Here is a 22634-nt window from a genome sequence, read left to right as displayed (position 1 = left end):
TGAGGTTTCAGTATTTCAATATTGATTTATAACTCTCAGATTCTCAGTTGATTTTACAAAGATAGTTTTTGATTATTTCCTCTCTAATGTTTTAAACATCTTAACATATTCCAGGTCTTCTGCAACATTATCACACCATTATCTTGATAACAGTGAAGTGACACATTTGCTCAATCAGTACAAGGATTGATTAAATTATAATTAAACACGAGGGTTAACGACTTCATACTGGAGTTACAGTTCAAAATATATGTATTGTATACGAAAAATTAATACAAATTAAATATTTAATACACACAGTTAAGATACCCATCATGAGCGAAAGAAATATTCTCTTTAATTGTATTTTGAAAGATTTTTATGTATCAAAACTAAAATGAATACATATTATAGGTATTTTGTAAACAAATTTTAAACCTAAACCATCGTCTTAGTTTCATTTAGAAGTATTTCGGCCAAATTGGCGTGAGTAGTGAGTCTTCAACACGATGTCCACGTATTTCTTGAGTAGGCTATTGAGAACAGTTTTTATTTTGAATAAACATTAATATACACAACATGATCTGTTGTGATCACGGTTTATTTCGACATATTCCTGAAGAACATTGATATATTTGCAGTTTAGCGTTCACCATTTTGGACAAACCCCATATAAAAAATATTCTTTAGTAATAAGCTTTATGGTGTATGCCTTTACCCGTTGTATTCAATGAATTTCCGTAAACTAGTGTACCTTTTGCTCGAAATTGAGCAATTTACAAGTACTGGTGTTTCAGGAGCTATTTTAAAACTAATAACAACGATGATTTTCGACGAGTGTAAAGGACTTAACTAAAAGATTATGTAATTAATGGAAATACTCTGTTAATAACAGTTCGTTCGTTAATCTTGTTTTTTTGGAGGGGTTTTCTACAAATGTTCCCGACCTACCCATAGCCGTATAAAGTTGACTTATGTCTATATTCGCCATTGATATTGTAGCTGAAGTGATACCACCATTGTCGTCAGGATAGTTACAAATTTAGAATATTATTCTTTTTGAATAGCAATACAAATTGTTAATTTTACTCAAGTACTACCCAATATCCTGCATTATCTGTTGTTATAATTGTATTTGCTACATTGACTTTATCTTGGTTGGTTGGTGTAAGGTAATAACGTCAATTATATTTCCCTGAAAAAATGCAGAGTTAAAAGTTCCGACGTTGTTTGGGTTTTTTGTTTCCCTTAACTGTGAATAATTTATTCCTACAATAAAAGTTTTAATAAAGGTTTCTCGGGTGTAGTCCTATTCTACTGATTGCTCAAGAAATAGAGTACTGCGTCAATTTAGTTTGTTTTTTGTGTTAAATATACCAAATCGACCAGGCTTTCTCACCTTCATTTATGAGAATGTGTTCAAAAACCTAAATTTTGAGATGTTATACTGAACCTATATATAATAATATGCAGAGCATAGATTTTAGAGCCAAAATTAAAACTGTAAATCCCTTTATTACTCAATGCCAGTAAATCATTACAAATGTTATTATGCAGACAACAAATAGTTTTAATAGCACAAAATCATGTAATTATTCAAACTAAGTCAGTAAATGTTTGTAGGACGTGTTTCTTTTTATTGCAACTTAATGTTAACAGTAATTAAATTAACCACCTGATAATAATGTAAACAAAAAAGTTAAAATGGGAACTTTAAAGCAACTGGGACAGAGCCAGATGGACTATTAGGAAATGTCAGACCTTATATGACATCTACTCAATGAAATCTTTCAAATGATACATTAATGAACAAAGTCCGATTAAAGTTTGAACAAGTCGGTTAAGAAATTACGGAGGAGTTCTGCCGACAAAAATCGTGCTTGCCTATTTTATAAATAGATTATAAGAAATGAGTTTATTTTGTAATTTTCAATAATTACTATACTTGACATGATATATCGATATTCAATGAAATTTCGTGACATGAGAAACACAATGATTGTTGCTTAAACATGTTGCTGGTATCGTACTTTGTGCTGGCAACTACGGAATAAAGTATTTGTTCAACTCACCACATAATTTTATATATAATACACCACATTTTAGATATAATAATAATGAGTGTAATTAATTAGCTTTTGATATGTGTTTGACCTACATATCAAAAGCTAATTAATTACACTCCTAAAAATTATCGTGTTAGTTATGCTAAGGAGTATGGAATGTTGAAGTTGCTTAAGCGAAGGATATCGAGCGGTGTTTACAGTGCGAGGGTGAAGACCATTTCCTCTAATTGGCCCCGTGTAACAGTTCCTACGACTGCCTCATTCCGGGAATATTTACCTCTAGTTGGCCCCGTGTAACAGTTCCTACGACTGCCTCATTCCGGGAATATTTACCTCTAATTGGCCCCGTGTAACAGTTCCTACGACTGCCTCATTCCGGGAATATTTACCTCTAATTGGCCCCGTGTAACAGTTCCTACGACTGCCTCATTCCGGGAATATTTACCTCTAATTGGCCCCGTGTAACAGTTCCTACGACTGCCTCATTCCGGGAATATTTACCTCTAATTGGCCCCGTGTAACAGTTCCTACGACTGCCTCATTCCGGGAATATTTACCTCTAATTGGCCCTGTGTAACAGTTCCTACGACTGCCTCATTCCGGGAATATTTACCTCTAGTTGTCAAATTTTGTTTGACAAACCCCAGCCGTTTAACATCCCCAATATTAATTAAATATTGTTCATTTAAAATGCAAGGTTATGAACACAAGTTGAAGAAAGGTTATAGTGGGTTTGGTCGTAAGATATAAACATATTTGTTTTAGTAATATGTGTTAAACTAGCCTACCTTTAGGCTACAGCTTACATTGATAAGAAATGTTTTACTTTATTGATTTTTGGTATTGAACGTTTATGTTGAATTATACGAGTGTTTGTTAACAATTTACATTAATTTTGAAGCGTTGGGAAAGGCCCCGCCTGGAGGCTCAACAGTTAGTAGGACTGCTGTCAGTGGACACGGTCATACCGATGATGACAAAGGGTGAGGACAATTGGACCTGTGTGTCACATTACATCCAGGGTACTCTCCGCGCCAAGAAGCTCGACCTTGACCGGGATGCGGTGTAGGTCATAAAGTATCTGAATGCCAAAAACGGTGAGAGCCCTGAGGGCATAGGTCACATGTTGGCCTGACTTGAAGTAATGTGACAAACAATTCCAGGTCGGTGTCCAACAGAGTAGAGGGAGTTTTTTAGTGAGTAGTCTGTGATAGATTCAGGAGTCTCACACTACGGGCTGGCTACCTGTGTGCGTAAAAGAATTTTCCCTCTTTATTTTCTAGATTAAAAAATTTCCAATTTTTTATTGCTGTGATTTATCAACGTTTTATAGGTTAGGCAGTTTCAACTCTTAGTAGTACATATTTTTACATTATTGGTGTTCTAGTTTGAATTTATCTTATAGAAGAACGCATGGTGACTAAAAGTGTTCTAATACTTTCCAATGGAAAAAAATTTTACGGATTAAAAGTATGATATCTCAATAAAAAAATCTTTGTAAAATAAGATACCATTTTTAGTAAAATATGGTAAAGTTTTTAAAGTTGTCTTAATTAAAACATTAGCAAATAGACTTTACGAATTTGGTCGTTTCTCACATTCTTATTTAATTGGTGTAAGGCTGCATAGGAGTGACTATACACCTATTGGTTTCATGGTTTGTATCAAAATTCATACTGCCAGGTAAATGGTGCTAAATTGACAAAGCAAGTAGAGTCTTATTTCAATTAAACACCCAGATGTCGGGCGGAGGGCCCTTCACAGTTGACGCCCTGACGTTCTTTCAGCTCACACACTCTCTTTGTCCCTAGGTTATAATGTCAAACATTTTATTTCGTCCAAAATATCTTTTTAAAAATAGTTTTTCTAGTTAGTTTTGAATGTTAAAATCGAGTTAGTGCTTTCTTGCCAAAGAACTAACAGCACAGGTTTCTTTGCGATTAAATGTAAAAAGATTGTAATAATAAGTCTTGATTTATGTTCAAGCAAAAGCTATAATTTAAATTTTATAAGAACGATACATTGGTTTAACGAAGGGTTAAATCTAGCTTAAAATTAGGGCTATTGCCGTGATTCACCACCACTATATATTTTGTATGTAAAAATTCACAATTTAAATTATAACCTTGGTTTTAGCTCCAGCTTAACCCAATGCAACCTATAATAACCTAATCCAAAAGAGAATTTTTAATTAATTATAAAATTTCAACCTAAAAATAAAACATATTGGTAGTGAACTAACTGAAAAGGTCCAAAACATTAACAACTAAATATGACTCCGAAGCTTTAACAAGCGAATTATTAGTGTTTTATATGCAGATTTTTCACTGTCTCAGCTGATCCTCTAGAGGAGATGAATGACATACAACAAAGTGCAGGTTCTACTCATATGGAGAGCTTGCACAATGTTTTCAGGCAGGGATCGTTTAACTAATAACAAAACTGTGGCGTTGAACCTTCTACTTTGTAATTCAAAGACGTTAAATTGATGCTAAAATAGTTTGTGAAGGCGACCAAGCTTACTTTGTTCATTTGGTTAATAATTAATAATTCTGTCAATGGAATCAGCAGGTCTCTGTCGGCGAAATACTCACTGGCCAATCACAAGGCGTCTCTTTAATTATGGTTACATTTCATATTGCAATCATACTTGGCTCTCAGACCACCTAATTGGCATTTCAACCAGTTAAAAGACAAATCGTAATATTGTATTTTTATTATGAGTATGATCTTCTAATTACAGGTAAATATGATTTTATAACATTATACATTTTACCTATATAAAGCTTTAATCTACTCAGTTCTCTGGCATGAGATATCAGTTCATGTTTTAGGGCACTAAATGCATAATAACAAACACTAACAAACACTAACAAACACTAGATAGAGAATTCCAATTTACACCGATATATTGATCATAGGCTACGGTCAGATTATGAAGTTTTAAGAGGATGTCTAAATTTAATTCAAATGTACAAGTGTAACACTTTATTATGGATAACAACACATGTCTATTATGTGTAACAAATAATGCACGGATTAGAATGTACAGCTAAAATAATAATAAATACGTATCCTACAGTCTTAAAACTGTTTATTATAGACTGACATATTTATTGTTCATGTATGTTTATTTTTACCATTATTAACAGGCTCAGAGTGCACGGTTATGCCATTTTCAAACAGGACAAAGTAACACAATGATCCGTTTCTAACAAATCACAGTTATTGTTCAGGTTTCGAAAAAATGTAAATATTTATCCAAGCGTTTGCAGAGCACAGTATGAAAGCTGGCATTTGAACAAACAAATAACAGTTGAGGCAGAATAATACGCTCGAACGATCCTTGTAAACATTCACCTTTGCAGTTTGGATCTTTTAAGGATCTTAATTGAAGAACCGTAAGTCTTGACATAAAATCATTTCCTTTTATGAGATAAACTATGTAGAAAGGCTAATATAAGCAAGATCTTACAATATAATTCAGAACCTTTTAATTTAACATTTTTCGCTGGTTTTCGCATCTTTGGACAAGTTATTTCTTCAGTACTAAATAAATAAAATGTACTGTATCAAGAAAAATTTTATCGTAATCATTATAAATGTAATCTGATTTTATACTTACTCTTTTTAGTTCTAGAAGTAGAGGTCTTGTCAGCTCGATGCGAGCTTTCTTGATGCTTTTTATCGCAACTTTGTTTCCCTAAAACCAAATCAATATTATAATTAATAACAAGTCTTAGGAGACAAAAACATCACAACACAAAGAGACTTAAAACAGACAAGAGATAAAACCGTCATCGTACTACAATAAACAAGAAGTACACAAGTATGCATAATTAAAATATAAATGATTTTCAATATCAAATAATATGTAATTGTTACCCGTCTGTTTTATTAGACATTTTTTTTTAACTACATTGTTCCCATGGTAAAAAAAAAAAAAAAAAAAAAACTGTTATTAGACTCGTTTTTTTGCTTCCATGGACTTAAGCTAAGTTTAGAAGTATGAATGAAATATCATTATTTAAATAAAATTCCCACATTACTGGATCGGTATAGAAAACGTTTGAAAGTTACCGAAGTTAAACAACCCATTTATTGAATTTAGAATTTATATTTGATTTTTTTATTACCAATCTCTGGAAGTATTGGAGGAGTAGGCAATTATTCCTCGCAGTTTATTGTAATACTAAACGTTTACAGTATAATTTTTTAATAGATTGATTATTTCGTATATATATCTTATACTGTATGGTTAAATCTACGATATTTAATCAACCACCATCGTACATTTTTTTTTCAGATAAATAAAATACACCTCTCTAGCAACAATGTCATTTTGTTACAAGCCTTTCGTTATCCACACGTTGAACACCTCTCATTTACAAGTGGATCATGACATTAAGGTTTGTAAGTGAATGGTGTTTTCATCCCTCTATAGTGCTAAGGCCAGTTTCTGAAAAAAAGATTGATAGTTGGGGGCTAACAGTCAAGTGGGCGATCGTGCAGGGCACCTGTTGTCCATCACATATAAGGATAATGGAGTATCCATTCAAATATTTACTCATTAGCAAGGAGAATCAAACTACGAATATTTACGCCTACTTCACTTTTTAATTTCCCCCAGGTCCCTAGAAACCTTTTAATCAAACGAGAAAGAATATTTGTACTCCTGCAAAATACGATTACGAGATTATAATTGAAAATAAAATAAAAAGTGAATTAATATATAAAATATGATGCCAAAGGTGAGACGTTGATTGTGCTGTAAATGTCTGTAGCTACCGGCTAAGCCGCATTATTGTGCTTGTAAATGTCTGTAGCTACCGGCTAAGCCGCATTATTGTGCTTGTAAATGTCTGTAGCTACCGGCTAAGCCGCATTATTGTGCTTGTAAATGTCTGTAGCTACCGGCTAAGCCGCATTATTGTGCTGCTTTTACTCTCCGATGTGACGTATTAGAGCTCAAAGCGAGCTTATTACAGGGTTACATTTACTAGTTATCCTTTTTCCTTTCCAATTTTATAGTGAAAATGTTATATTATGTATCTTACGATTTTTGGTTATTATTATTTGGTTGTTGTACGGTTTGTAGCAAATAGGATTACTGTAATAAATATATAAATTTTCATAAAAGTGAAAGTTATGCAATGTTAAAATAAAATGTGCTAGACTATACCTCACATAAATTGCCCTTAACTATTTCGTGAAGTAAATTTTAAGTACAACTGATGCATAACAACACAACCCTTGATTTGATCAACCTTTCAAATCAATATTGTGGATTATAAGTCGCAATCTCGCAAGTAATGGGAACGGTCGTAATCAATGGCTGATATGAAGAGTCCCCTGGCGTTGGTAAATGTCAGAGACTCATCCCTGAACTCTTACCCTACCAGAACCATTTAGTAAGAGCAACGCTGTGGACGAAGCAAATCGAGAAATGACAAGTATGCAAGTACAAGAAATGCCTACTTTTGAGTGGTATTATATAGTAAAACTAAGGAACAAGTTTTACCGATATCATTAAAAAGTGAGAGCTGTGTTAACAATAAACAAAAATCTCCGTAAATGATTATAAATAATATATTTAAAAATTCAAATAAAAAATATCCAAATTCAAAACATCATTATTTTCCTTCTTACATGTATTGTGCAATTCAAATAATAATTGTAATAATTGTACCCAAATGTATTGGGTACAAAAATAGTGTCAAAAATAAGTAGCGTATGTATATATATTTTAAGTACTAATTAATGAATGAACATTTATTTAATGAGTTACTCCATTGTTTAAGGCGCCTTTCCTATTAAATATTGTTTTATTATTTGGCCTTAAATTATTTATAAATTGATTACTCCTTTATAGAGGCAGGCAATTTTCTTCATTTAATGTGTTTCTTTTTGGAGAATTCCAGCTTATAGGTTGAAGTTACAATATCCTTTGTATGTGTTGTATTGTAACGATCTGGCACAACAGGATAATATTTTATGCTGATTTTTTTAGCTATACATGCTATTTCAAACGTATTTGCAATTTGCAAAAACTGTTAAAATATTTAGATTTTGGAAGTGAGATTTAACAGATTCATCTTTTTAAGGTGTAACATTATTCTAATGGCTTTTTCTTGGATGATTAGAATTCCCCATATAGTCCCCATACAGTCTAATGCTATAGTTTATGTGTGAATCAATATGGGCAAAATACATTTTTTTTTTGTGCATCTAAATTGCATAAATAAGACATTCCTTTCAATGCATACGCTTCAGAATTAATCTTTAAATAATCTTTTTACGTGAATATTCCAACTTAGATCTACATAAAAACCTAAAGGTTTGGCCTCAGAAAGTTGTTCTATTGATTCTGAATCAATGATAAAATTTGGTTGAAGTTTCTGTTTACTTTCTTCAGTTGAAAAGGACATATACAGTTTGTTTTTGTTGTATTATGATTCAAATTATTATTTTGTTGGAAATTGTTGTATATTATACAACTCTACAAAGGCCGAAATTTCCAACTCATCTTTAGCTTTCCCCGCCCTGCCACTGTTAAATTTGAATCATCTGCGTATGAACAAATTTTACTCTTTTGAAGATTAAGAATACTTTTAGGCATTTCTTTTATATATCATATAAACAAAATTGGTCCCAAAATTTAACCCTGAGGCACCCCTACTTAGTTCTAAGTTTATGAGAATTAAATGTAGATAAATGATTGTTTTTGTTTGATTTTATTTCAACAAATTGCATCCAAAGTTGTTACATAGCAGTTTATAGCTACAGTCTAGGAAACAGATTTTATAGCGAATTTCTCATCTATTCACATTATTACTTATCATGATTTATCCAATCCGAGATTTTTTGGTCTTAGTTATGCCACTCTTTATATGACACTGGAAACTGCAACTTTGTTCAGGCACGCTTTGTTTCTTAAAATATGGTTGTAGATATCACAGACAGAACAAATGTAAATTTATACATCCATCTATCTATGTATTTATCTAGCTATGTTCTTAAGCTTTGTTGGAAGTACCTAATAATAATAAAAATAATGTACATCTATATCTATATCTATAATACATCAAGCTGTTTTTTGTAAACACTCCTCTCTTATCTGTTGACCAATTTCAACGTTTTAGGTGTCAACAAATTCGTCTCAAATTAATTTGTAATTTTGAAATAAGGTTTTAGAATTTTAAAATTCTTACCCTTAAGGTCGCGAGGTGCTCTCAAAATTAGATATCTTCCCCATAACAACTACGTAAAAAAATAAAAAAGCCTTTGTTTATAAAAGAAACTCGGCAGCTTTTTGGGAGTAAATATTGATGTTTGTAATATTCAGGAGGTCAATCTAAAATAAAACCAGTAGGATAATTATAGCACTAGGCTAATTATAATTATATTAGGATAATTATGTTTTGCACAATGTATGTAGTTTTTGTTACTCACTCTACATCAATTGAGAAAAATAAAACAATTGGATTGTATACTTCTTGCTATCATCACGGTAAGGCCTCGTTTGCCAGTTCCACAAACAATCGATTTTATGGATATATAGATTTTAAACAATATGCATAGACATTAGGATTTACGTATAGAGTCAGACCAATAATGATTTAATCTATTAAATGAACAAATTTAGATTATATTAATTTACGTTCCATGATTTATAAGTGCTAGAAAACCAGGAAAGTCAGGAATATGTTGAAGAGATAAAATGTCAGCAGAGTAAGGAAACATCTCCTCCAAGTAAACATATTAGCAAAGCTCTGAGTATTACATACTTAGTGATGTACTCCAGACACCAACCTCCTGTACATCCAGATCCATTCCACCGAGTCGCTAATAATCTGCCGTTTTCATTACTGTCTTCCCTAGAACTCCTAAGAATACTGGCTGTAGCTTTTTCTGACAGTCCTGGTCTTGTTTCGATGTATAGCAGTTACTTCTACATTTTTCAATTTTCTAAAATATGATTATTATAGTCCTTTTTGTAGGAAACAACATTTGGATGTAAATACCAGTGATGACTAGCAGTCATTTCCCTTTATGGAATGTGATGTGATGTTTTGTATGGAATTGTGGAAAAATGTAACTTCATAGCTTACCCTTAGACTTTGAAATATTATGACGAAAACCAATTGAGGAAAAAGACAAGGCCAATGATCTAGGTTAATAGTATAAAAACGCATCTTTGATTTTGTCAAATTAAGAGTTTTGGTGAACTCTTGTGTAAGACGACCAGATAAAAAACAATTTTGTTTAGATAAATATGCCGTTGCTTTATAACGTTGGAGATTGAAACTTAATTAAAAAATATATCTACATCCTGACACACGTTGCACAAGATGAAAGGATTTCATTTTAACCTTTCCGCTTCGTGGTTGTAGCATGTCAATAAAAGACTCTGAGTCTTAATTTTGTGAATGGCATAATGTATTCTTTAGCGTATTGTGTATAGTGTTGTACTGTGATGTAGTGATGGAAAGACGTACTTTGTAAATTGCACCATCATGGATAACGTGTTAGTGTAACAAACTAATAATAAGTATAACTTAAAACTACATCATAAGGTGATAATACATTTTATTTTTAAGAGTTGTCATTTAAGTAAACTGATAAACTTTAAAAATATGTTTGAATGGAGTTAGTAAAATTTTAAAATAATCATATCTAACGTAAATAATTATTTTGTTTCAATTTCATCCACACTAAAATAAATCTTTATATGATTCAAGTTAATTCAATATAATAAAAGACATTCATTGCAAACGTCTGAATTCACTGGAACAATCACTGGATTATCTTTTGATTCACTGGAATAATCTAAATCAGAGAAATATCGCATTAGTGTATTATTATATTGTAAGCATTTTCATTTTCCCTCGCCGATCGCAGGGTATACACGTGTAGTGAGAATTGTTTAACAAGCAAGTTACTCCCTCCCCCGTCTGCCAATTCGGTTTGTTTCTCTCAGTTTTCCCGAGAAAAAAATCAGCGTCAATCGGTTATTAGCTAATATTAAAAGAAGGTAAATAAATATTCGCTTAGTCAAATCCTTTTATTCAAAAGTAATTTCTAATGGATCAATAATATAGAATTGAATATCTATTATTAATCCTAGCAGGTGAAAAAAAATAAAGACATAAAAATATTATACTCCGAAAGTCCCTCTTATTGTGATCATTTTAGAGCTAACAATATTTGTCTTTGCTATCATTAGGGGTGGTTACAAATGTTCCATATTATAAGAGGGAAAATTAAGTGATTTACTGTTTGATACTAATATAGTTAGATAAATCGAATATATTTTATGGGGTTTATTGATTTATGCTCTCCCCTACCCCATAACGTTTAGTAATTGGGACATACAAAAAACAGTACCAATGTTTGGTCATAAATGTAACAAAAACCCTTACCAATTATTTAAGACATATTACAAGTACATAGGTGCAAGTACCACTAAACCGTCTAGCATTAAAAAGCTAAATTATATATAATAATTACCTGTATACTTTATTATTTCACGAAACATAATGTTAAAAGCTCCTGACTGACAAATAATGAACATTTCCGTAAATAAAAGGAATACATGATTGAATACCAAGTTATTAAAGTATACATTATGTAATTTTTAATTAAATCGTTTGACCTAGCCACTTGGTCCTCGCTGCAGACAGTTTCATTAAGATATGCTTTGACTGTGATTGGTTGGCTCGACGTGACTCATTATATATTAACAGGAGGTAAACCGTTATATTAAAGATCAACGCCAAGTTTGGCTGATCAAAGGTCCTTGTTCAGGTTACCCTCTCTTGACAAGCCTGTCTTTGACGCGCGTCTAAAATTAGGCAGTGACTTATCAAAATTACTGTTCAAGGAGTAATCGTCTACTGTGTTGAATGTTGTTTTCGGTTAAGTTGTGATTTTGAGTAGATTAATTTATCACTAGGGGACCCGCGTGGCTAAATGATCAGCATAGTAAAGGACACAACGTTGAGGAAAACTTTCTGATTGAATTCAAGTTAATTGCAGTAAGATTACTAGAGTTGTCTGTAAACTTGATAGAAATTGAGCTTAAATATAATTATGTAGTGAAGGTTCACGTTCATTTCTGTTCTCTATGTTACTGATTACTTCTGTTGATTACATGTCTTTAATATATTGCAACAAAGATTTTACAGTATGACGAACTGAAGACTCATGTTGTTTTACCGATAATCTGTGTGAAGCAAATTGAAGTTTGCTATTTTTTTTTTAAGCAGTAGCTCTCTTCGATTTTAGGCCCCCCCCTAAAAAAACCCTTTTCTCCGCATGGGAAAAGTAAATGATAGGCCATCGGATCTAATCGTGAACAAAGGTTGCTATCAACCATTTCAGGATTTCCATTTTTTATATATACCACAAACTCTAGGTTACCAACTGGGAACCCATAATTTGCTTAGAATATAATAACAGCAATAGCATTAGAAGTTGGTCAATTGTAACGTATTTTATCTTGTTGTATGTCAGAGTGTATACCCAGCATCCTCACATTATCACGTTGTTTAAGTCGATTTTCTCTTAAACCTTTCCAATGTTTAGAAAGCTTGAAAGTATGGATATATTTGTTAAATGTTAGACTCTTGCATTATATTTGGATAACAATTAAGAGGTGTTTCCCCAATTAACTAAGAGGTGTTTCCCCAATTAACCTGATTTTATTGTTTCTTAGTATTATATAAATTGTAATTTTAGCTTATAGCTTTATTTACTAGGTTAGGAATTTGACACTATTCAATGTACAATGTACAATTATTGAATAAAGATATTGAAATGAAATGAAATGAAAAATGAAATTTTCATTTTCTCTTATTGAAGAGCGTATATGACTAGCCTCTTCTGAATCATAAAATAAACTTGATCGCAGTGACTGTTAGGTGCTATTTAAATTCTGTGATATTTTTACCTTAGAATACGTACACATAAGGTCCTTCTTTTGTGTCTGGTCAAATATTGCCACTTACACTTGCCAATAGCAAATGAGTTGTTGTAGCCTCTTGTTTTTGACTTGAAATGTCTTTTCTGTTTGTTAATTCCGGTCATTAAGAATAATGAACAATTAAATAATAGTTAATAAATATTATGTTTTTTAAAAATTGCGTTTTTAAAATTGTGTAAAAAAATGTCCCTGTCCAAACTAAATTCATTGTTAAACTTTTCGGCATACTTTAGTACAATTAACAGTCTTTTTAACATTAAAAAAAACTGGACACTATGAAATGTTAGACAGTATAAACAATATTAAATAAAGTGTAAAATGGCAGGAGCGTTTTAATAATCTAAAATACAGTAGCTGTATCATCTAGTGAGAATAAAAATTACTTTATACTTAAAATTGAAAACTCTTACGAATAGCAAACATTTAAAAACATTCATTTGTTTAATTTATAATCAATTTTGTAGAACTTAAAATACATGTGTTATTTATGGAGTTAAAAAATATTCATTCGATCCTCAGTGAGAATAATGTATATTTACAATCGTATTATAAAAATTGTTATACTATAATGCAGGTTTTTATTAGAGTTGTCGTTTTATTTTAAGAACCCTTTATAACATACTATAGTTTCGTCCATTATTGAGGTATCGGATACGTCCTTAGGGTTTTATGAAACCTAACAGAAATTAAAAATTTAAAGCTTACATATTTTGCAGACGCAATATAAAGTCAAAAAATACAATCTTAAATATCGTTATACAACTGTAAAAAACAGGATACACTGCCAACGTGAATTTCCTTAAACCATTCCATCGATCAAAGTGCAATCACTTACATTCTATAAGGCAGTCGGCATAGACACCTGTTACCCCACGTCACATACACTCACTGCTTTCTACAAGAACATTTACTGTTACCACTAAGATGTGATGAGTGGATCACCTACCTTGTAGTATGCAGACGGCACAGACACCTGTTACCCCACGTCACATACACTCACTGCTTTCTACAAGAACATTTACTGTTACCACTAAGATGTGATGAGTGGATCACCCACCTTGTAGTATGCAGTGGGCACAGACACCTGTTACCCCATGTCACACACGCTCACTGCTTTCTACAAGAACATTTACTGTTACCACTAAGATGTGATGAGTGGATCACCCACCTTGTAGTAGGCAGTGGGCACAGACACCTGTTACCCCATGTCACACACGCTCACTGCTTTCTACAAGAACATTACTGTTACCACTAAGATGTGATGAGTGGATCACCCACCTTGTAGTAGGCAGTGGGCACAGACACCTGTTACCCCATGTCACACACGCTCACTGCTTTCTACAAGAACATTTACTGTTACCACTAAGATGTGATGAGTGGATCACCCACCTTGTAGTAGGCAGTGGGCACAGACACCTGTTACCCCATGTCACACACGCTCACTGCTTTCTACAAGAACATTTACTGTTACCACTAAGATGTGATGAGTGGATCACCTACCTTGTAGTATGCAGACGGCACAGACACCTGTTACCCCACGTCACATACACTCACTGCTTTCTACAAGAACATTTACTGTTACCACTAAGATGTGATGAGTGGATCACCCACCTTGTAGTAGGCAGTGGGCACAGACACCTGTTACCCCATGTCACACACGCTCACTGCTTTCTACAAGAACATTACTGTTACCACTAAGATGTGATGAGTGGATCACCTACCTTGTAGTATGCAGTGGGCACAGACACCTGTTACCCCATGTCACACACGCTCACTGCTTTCTACAAGAACATTGCTGTTACCACTAAGATGTTATGAGTGGATCACCTACCTTGTAGTATGCAGTCGGCACAGACACCTGTTACCCCATGTCACACACGCTCACTGCTTTCTACAAGAACATTACTGTAACACTAAGATGTGATGAGTGGATCACCTACCTTGTAGAAAGCAGTCGGCACAAACACCTGTCGCCCCATGTCACATACGCTCATTGCATCCTCCGAGAATGCTGTCTGAAACAATATAAAAACAGGTTAATTTTTAGTAGCTTAGTATATACGGTCAGTAAGGGAAAATATGTTGTTGAAAATTATCATGATTAAAACAAACATAATATTATGTTTTAGAAATTTAAGAGAGATTGAATCCATTATGATCAACACCTTGAAAGCGTATTTAAGGTGAATTTCCCAATGTGAACCCTCTTTGTCCTTTATAATGCTCTCTGGAGAGGTTTAATCTCATTACTCCAGCCCGGGCGATTACACAGCTTGTGTTATTGAGTACCCTGAGTAATACTGGCATGCAATCGTCGAATATTGATACCCTTACAAGAATATTTGAGACACAATAACTGACACTATTAAATGGTACATTAAAATTTAGCCTAATAACTAAGCAAACATATATTGTATCAAAAAATAGTACCTACAGAATTTAATTAAGCCTTAGGTATACTGTAATTTTTATGTACAGTATAACGACCCATGCATCATTTTCATCACAAAACACTGAACTCTGTGAATCTTTCGTAAACGCTCGTTAGGCTACGATGGTTTAAGTACTTAGCTGCTAACAAACAGCACAAGTCATTGCTTGATAATATTATAGAATGAGATGGCTAAAAACCCCTAGATATGCCACAAAAAGCACAATTAATCACCCGTCAATCACTAATTACTACAAAAAACACTGACTAATATATTAAGAACCATTTCTTCTGCACAATAACCTATCTTTTATAAATTAAACCTACCTGGATATTTATCTTGCTTTAAGGCCCTCAGAATTAAATTTTTGTTATAGGTTTTAAGAAGACGGCCATTCTCCTGATAACGTTCAGAAAATAATATCAGGAAGAAACCTAAAGTTTTAATTGCTAAGAGGTGCAGACTACTCATGTTTGATGTTTTCAAGGTGCCAAAGGAAGGAAATTGTGAAAACTTCCAAGTTAAGAGATCTTAGATTTAGGGAATATGCCAGACGTGGACAAATAAGGGGTCCGAGGCCAAGACTGAAGCCCACAAGAACACTGATGTTAATGGGGTTTACAGTGAAAAATAAATAAATAATACAGAATTTGTGCTGTGCACTCCTCATCTCACGCTTCAAAGATAATTAGTAGGGAACAAATGATGTAGCAATATTTTCAGATTTTTAGGTTATTTTTATGTTTAGTTTCATGGGGAATCAGTACTAGTTTTATTGACTGACGTGTTGGTAACGATATCGTTAACAAAGGCACAATTCTAAAAGATGCCGATAGTGGATGGATTGGTCCAAAACTACAAGTAGAAAACGAACATATGGCGATCCCAGTTGAGACTCCCCTTAACGTAAAAGCGTCATGCTAGTATTGCTAATAAATTGTTTTCTTTAAGGAAACTGACGTACCGACCGTTTAGTTTTACACCAGTCTTATTAAATATTGATCCTTCAAAATAATTATTCATCTTTATTCCAACAAGAAGAAATTAAATAAAAACCCGAAAGTCCTTTAGTGACATAGTTACTAGTACATATTTTCTGAAACCATTCACTTATCTTAATACTTAGTTACTGATCTTACACATTTATACAATCCCATGCCATATTGTGTGATATTGTCACAAACCAGCACTATATTAGTGAGCAGTGTAATCAGTTTGATCGTGTAAGTGATGACAGTGTTTGACAAGACATCAAGGGGGCTTTATAACGTGTTAACCCTCACATTGGCGATGTGTATTAACTCTGGTAAGCCCTATCGATGGTATTAGCTCGTCCTTCTAAACTAATTTGCTCAGATTATAGTATCAAACAATCATTAGGCTTATAACGTAGGATAGATTTCACCATTACATTCTGTCTTAAGGTAAAGACAAAGTCCCTATCTTGCCCTTGTTAAAATAGGAATATTTAGGTACACATAACCTTTCAATATTAACCAATCATCTTGGATCTTTACCATTGACTGCTTTGGAACTTTACTGTACACTACTCTAAAAAGCTTACTCTAAAAATAAGAAGCAATGGATTTTTTATATAAGTGTTTCGCATGGATTTAAAATAAAATAGTTAATAGATTACTTTATCAAATTAAAAGTATTTCATTGCCACCATAGAAGCTGGCTCATATTACCAACTAATAAAACTCAGAAAATTACCTTGAAATCGGTAAACAACTGTTGGAGAAAATTTTCCCTCTTTTAAAATGGGATAAGAAGCCAAGGGCAGAGTCCAACATCAATGATACAGATTTACTCTACTTTTATGTACGTGAAAAGTCTTGCTCTTTATAAGAGATACAATTTATATTATAAATCTTGTACTTATAAATGATAGTAGTATTTTTTTTACTTTTTTTCTCTTGTTTTACCGCCTAATAACATAAGAATTTTGAATATAGAGTTGTTTTTCACAATTTTATTCCTTAACAACGCTTTGATTGGACATTTATTTTTTAAATACTATACACGATGGTCACAAAACATGTAGCTGTTGTAGCATACGTGTTATTAATTTTATGGAGAAAAATTCATCTAATAACACGTGAAACATACTTTTACACTTAAATTGTTTTAACAAGATGGAACATACGTTACAGGAAAAGTATAAAACCAACATTCTATTAAATGACTGAAATGAACCAGGCAAAGTATGAAATATAGCTCGTTATATACTTTGCCTAAGCATTTATAGAATGTCTGTTGGTACCGAAGGCAAAGTAGCCTTAAAAATACGCTGTTGTTGGACTTTTTTAAGACTTTTGTACCATTGTTTGGCATAAATATATCTAATCTAAAATAAGCCTAGCCTAATCTAACCTAACCATATGCTCAATATTCCATTATTGTAGAGGATTTTCTTTTAATTTTTATAATTTTTTTGGCATAAGTCAATCTAAGCTAAAACTATCCAAAATGAAACAACCAAACCTAACCATACACAAAATAAATCAATCCACAAATAAAATAAATGTGTATTTTTAACAAACAACTTTATTTTACACATTGCCTGACACACCTACAGGCATCCTATAGCATGCCTAGGCATTATACACAATGCCTAGTCAAAGTGTATAAAATCATATAATTATTATTCTATTTCATACTTTGCCTAATTGTTTTAGGTATTGTTTAGAATAGCTAGTCATTACATATATTGCCTTTATAATATAATTTGCCTGTAACATATTTTAATAAAAGATAACAATGTTGATCAATTTCGTTGACATGATCATTCACCAATTGGGTCTGATGATGATTGGAGTGTCCAATCGAAATCGAGCACCATTTCCATATTTTATGTATAGCACCGGGGGACCAAGCCATGGCTCGGTATGGAAACTCGCGGTATCTTTATAGCTAATTTCGGCTTTTATTATTTAAGTTTAAGTAAAATTTCAATTTATTATGATGGAAAATTTTACTTTGCAATCTAACACATTAATTTATTTTAATCTTGCACATTTTTTGCAGTGTAAATTAATAAAACAAATGTTAAAAATTAAAGAAGTATCTTTGATATTAGTTTCTGTAGTAGGAATTAATAAACAATCACAGGTTAATACGGTAGTATTTAGCTAAAATAGCATTTTATACAGCATAGTTCAGCGTGTGTAAGGGGTGTTTTTTGTTTCTTGGCACTAAATTAAACCTTTCTTTAAGTATAAGTAAATCTTGAACAGGAGCATACTCTCCAAAATACTATTATATGATGGATTAGCCGAAGACAGATTATTCCGATTCAAGCCAATATTGCTTACTACTAAAATTATTGTAATGCAATTAACTTTAATACTAATTCAACTGAATACAAATTATGTAAACAATAAAAGAGTGAATAACAATTTTAAAATATACACTTAAATAATAGTGAAACATTGAGTTGACGCCAGTGCACTGAATCGTCACCAATACGAAACCACAGACAATATAATACTTTAATAGTTTCTGTTGTCTGTGACCAAACACTTACTCTTTTTCCCTGTGTCGAGTAATCTCCCGTGCAATCTTTGCTAAATATTTACATTTGATGTTTTTTCCCCTTTGTACTAGATTTTTTTATTTGTATTTGTTGCTAGTATACTGTTGATGGCTTTTTGTAAACACGTGTTACAAGTATTTTGTTTACCTTTTCCTTGCTATTTTGTTCAACCAGCATAGTTCCTAAGCAGCCCATAAGACAATGTTATCTTCAAATTTTCAAATGAGTTGTATAGGGAAATACGAACTTTCCTGAGGTAGTAGCTGTTACTAATCACGACTTTAGGGCTATAAGTCCCTAATTCCAAAGTTTAGTAAAAATCCTTCCCCTCGATTTCGAGATATATATTACAGACAGACAAACAGACTAAGCTCGTATTATAGTATAGGATTTACCGTCTTGTTAAAACAGTATAAGTGTAAATAATATATAATTCACGTGTTATTAGACACATTTTTTATTTGATAACTCTAATCCTACATACTAACCTTATTAGACTTTCCTTCACACAGTATTCATACATATATACAATAGCATTCATATTGAGACAGAAAAAGTCGACGTACCTTTCCCTTATCTTAATCAGGCGGCCAAGGGAATGAATAATGTACTTTGGACAGAGCGTTTTCCCTCTGAATTTAAAATAGAGGTAATACTTTGAACCATTTCATCTGCAATACTACACAAATTTCCTTTTTATGAAAATTGTTTTTAGAAATTAGAAAATAACATTAAAATACTGCAGTCTTTTTTAAATATTGTTACCATATTGTTAAGTTAGAGAACTTGAATCAGGAACAGGAGGAATCAAATCACACTGTCTAAAGTCTGACACGAAATAATTTAAGTTTTTTTTACCCAGCCAGTACTTATAATACTACTACTGGTTTACCTTCTTCCATCGATATATATGAGGTTCTAGCTCTTTTTGCTATTTTCTTTTCTACTCTTCGAACAGAGAAGTTTGGATAGTAAAATAACTTCATTACCTATTAATTTATTATGAATTTAAAAAATGGGGATTATCATCGGTGATGAAAGTATAATACCTAATAAATGGTATACTTGTCCTCGGATTTTTAATGTGGCCGTGAATTTGCTTACAAAAATTTATTATGAACCAAACAAAGTTTTATGTAAAGCAAGGACAAGTAGTATGTATTATCAGGTTATTAGATTTATGTGATTCGTTTTGAAATTTTACTCAATTGTAAAATTTCTCATACATATATTCGGTATGTGGTAAAAAATAACTTACATTGCATGCCTAATTCATTGATACTTAAGGCCTTAAGAGCGCAACACTTTGATGAAGCCTAGATTTCATTATGGCTCATTTACCTATTTTAAATAGTAGGTATACCAAATTCCATCTTTATAGCTAATCGAGATATAAGGAAAAATTGAAAATTATTTGTATACATACTAGAAGGTAGTTTTTACTAACAATTGAAATTTACTCTAGTAAAAGTGTGTTGCACTTCAGTTTGGAACAAAAACTACGAATTTGTCTACTAAATTATGATATATACAACATTTTCAACAAGAATACGTATTGGTATAATACCTACACACTGACTGCTGCGTCGCACCAGGCTGTAAACACTACCACGTAGTTTGCCTGGGGGGACCCTCACTATGTCTCGGTAGTTGACACGCCACGTCATAGAGGCTATCTCAGCCTCCAGCTTGTAGTGTCTGTAACACATGTGATATAGTTAGCTACGTCACACAAGGCTGTACACACTACCACGTAGTTTGCCTGGGGGGACCCTCACTATGTCTCGGTAGTTGACACGCCACGTCATAGAGGCTATCTCAGCCTCCAGCTTGTAGTGTCTGTAACACATGTGATATAGTTAGCTACGTCACACAAGGCTGTACACACTACCACGTAGTTTGCCTGGGGGGACCCTCACTATGTCTCGGTAGTTGACACGCCACGTCATAGAGGCTATCTCAGCCTCTAGCTTGTAGTGTCTGTAACACATGTGATATAGTTAGCTACGTCACACAAGGCTGTACACACTACCACGTAGTTTGCCTGGGGGGACCCTCACTATGTCTTGGTAGTTGACACGCCACGTCATACAGGCTGTCTCAGCCTCCAGCTTGTAGTGTCTGTAACACATGTGATATAGTTAGCTACGTCACACAAGGCTGTAAGCACTACCACGTAGTTTGCCTGGGGGGACCCTCACTATGTCTCGGTAGTTGACACGCCACGTCATAGAGGCTATCTCAGCCTCCAGCTTGTAGTGTCTGTAACACATGTGATAGAGTTAGCTACGTCACACAAGGCTGTACACACTACCACGTAGTTTGCCTGGGGGGACCCTCACTATGTCTCGGTAGTTGACACGCCACGTCATAGAAGCTATCTCAGCCTCCAGCTTGTAGTGTCTGTAACACATGTGACAGAGTTAGCTACGTCACACAAGGCTGTACACACTACCACGTAGTTTGCCTGGGGGGACCCTCACTATGTCTCGGTAGTTGACACGCCACGTCATAGAGGCTATCTCAGCCTCCAGCTTGTAGTGTCTGTAACACATGTGATAGAGTTAGCTACGTCACACAAGGCTGTACACACTACCACGTAGTTTGCCTGGGGGGACCCTCACTATGTCTCGGTAGTTGACACGCCACGTCATAGAGGCTATCTCAGCCTCCAGCTTGTAGTGTCTGTAACACATGTGATAGAGTTAGCTACGTCACACAAGGCTGTACACACTACCACGTAGTTTGCCTGGGGGGACCCTCACTATGTCTCGGTAGTTGACACGCCACGTCATAGAAGCTATCTCAGCCTCTAGCTTGTAGTGTCTGTAACACATGTGATAGAGTTAGCTACGTCACACAAGGCTGTACACACTACCACGTAGTTTGCCTGGGGGGACCCTCACTATGTCTCGGTAGTTGACACGCCACGTCATACAGGCTGTCTCAGCCTCCAGCTTGTAGTGTCTGTAACACATGTGATATAGTTAGCTACGTCACACAAGGCTGTACACACTACCACGTAGTTTGCCTGGGGGGACCCTCACTATGTCTCGGTAGTTGACACGCCACGTCATAGAGGCTATCTCAGCCTCCAGCTTGTAGTGTCTGTAACACATGTGATAGAGTTAGCTACGTCACACAAGGCTGTACACACTACCACGTAGTTTGCCTGGGGGGACCCTCACTATGTCTCGGTAGTTGACACGCCACGTCATAGAAGCTATCTCAGCCTCCAGCTTGTAGTGTCTGTAACACATGTGACAGAGTTAGCTACGTCACACAAGGCTGTACACACTACCACGTAGTTTGCCTGGGGGGACCCTCACTATGTCTCGGTAGTTGACACGCCACGTCATAGAGGCTATCTCAGCCTCCAGCTTGTAGTGTCTGTAACACATGTGACAGAGTTAGCTACGTCACACAAGGCTGTACACACTACCACGTAGTTTGCCTGGGGGGACCCTCACTATGTCTCGGTAGTTGACACGCCACGTCATAGAGGCTATCTCAGCCTCCAGCTTGTAGTGTCTGTAACACATGTGACAGAGTTAGCTACGTCACACAAGGCTGTACACACTACCACGTAGTTTGCCTGGGGGGACCCTCACTATGTCTCGGTAGTTGACACGCCA

The 22634-nt window shown here is 34.1% G+C and overlaps 1 protein-coding gene across 1 annotated transcript in view; it reads right to left on the bottom strand.

The window, feature by feature from the left end:
- The window catches only part of LOC128983377 (atrial natriuretic peptide receptor 2-like), a 72383-nt gene extending 51687 nt beyond the window's left edge, over positions 1-20696 (bottom strand). The window contains exons 1-3 of the mRNA XM_054402640.1: positions 20571-20696; positions 14970-15044; positions 5671-5748 (exon numbers count right to left, since the gene is read on the bottom strand). Of these exons, the coding sequence (XP_054258615.1) occupies positions 5671-5748; positions 14970-15044; positions 20571-20666 (249 nt within the window). The 5' untranslated portion in view covers positions 20667-20696. The remainder of the gene's footprint in view (positions 1-5670; positions 5749-14969; positions 15045-20570) is intronic.
- Positions 20697-22634: the final 1938 nt, after the last annotated feature.

Source organism: Macrosteles quadrilineatus, unplaced genomic scaffold (genome assembly GCF_028750875.1).
Source record: "Macrosteles quadrilineatus isolate MER2022 unplaced genomic scaffold, UCM_ALF_1.0 Scaffold_1__1_contigs__length_201487025, whole genome shotgun sequence".
Lineage (NCBI taxonomy): Eukaryota > Metazoa > Arthropoda > Insecta > Hemiptera > Cicadellidae > Macrosteles > Macrosteles quadrilineatus.
Note: the sequence above shows the minus strand (reverse complement) of the source record. Positions and strands in the feature narration are given on the sequence as shown.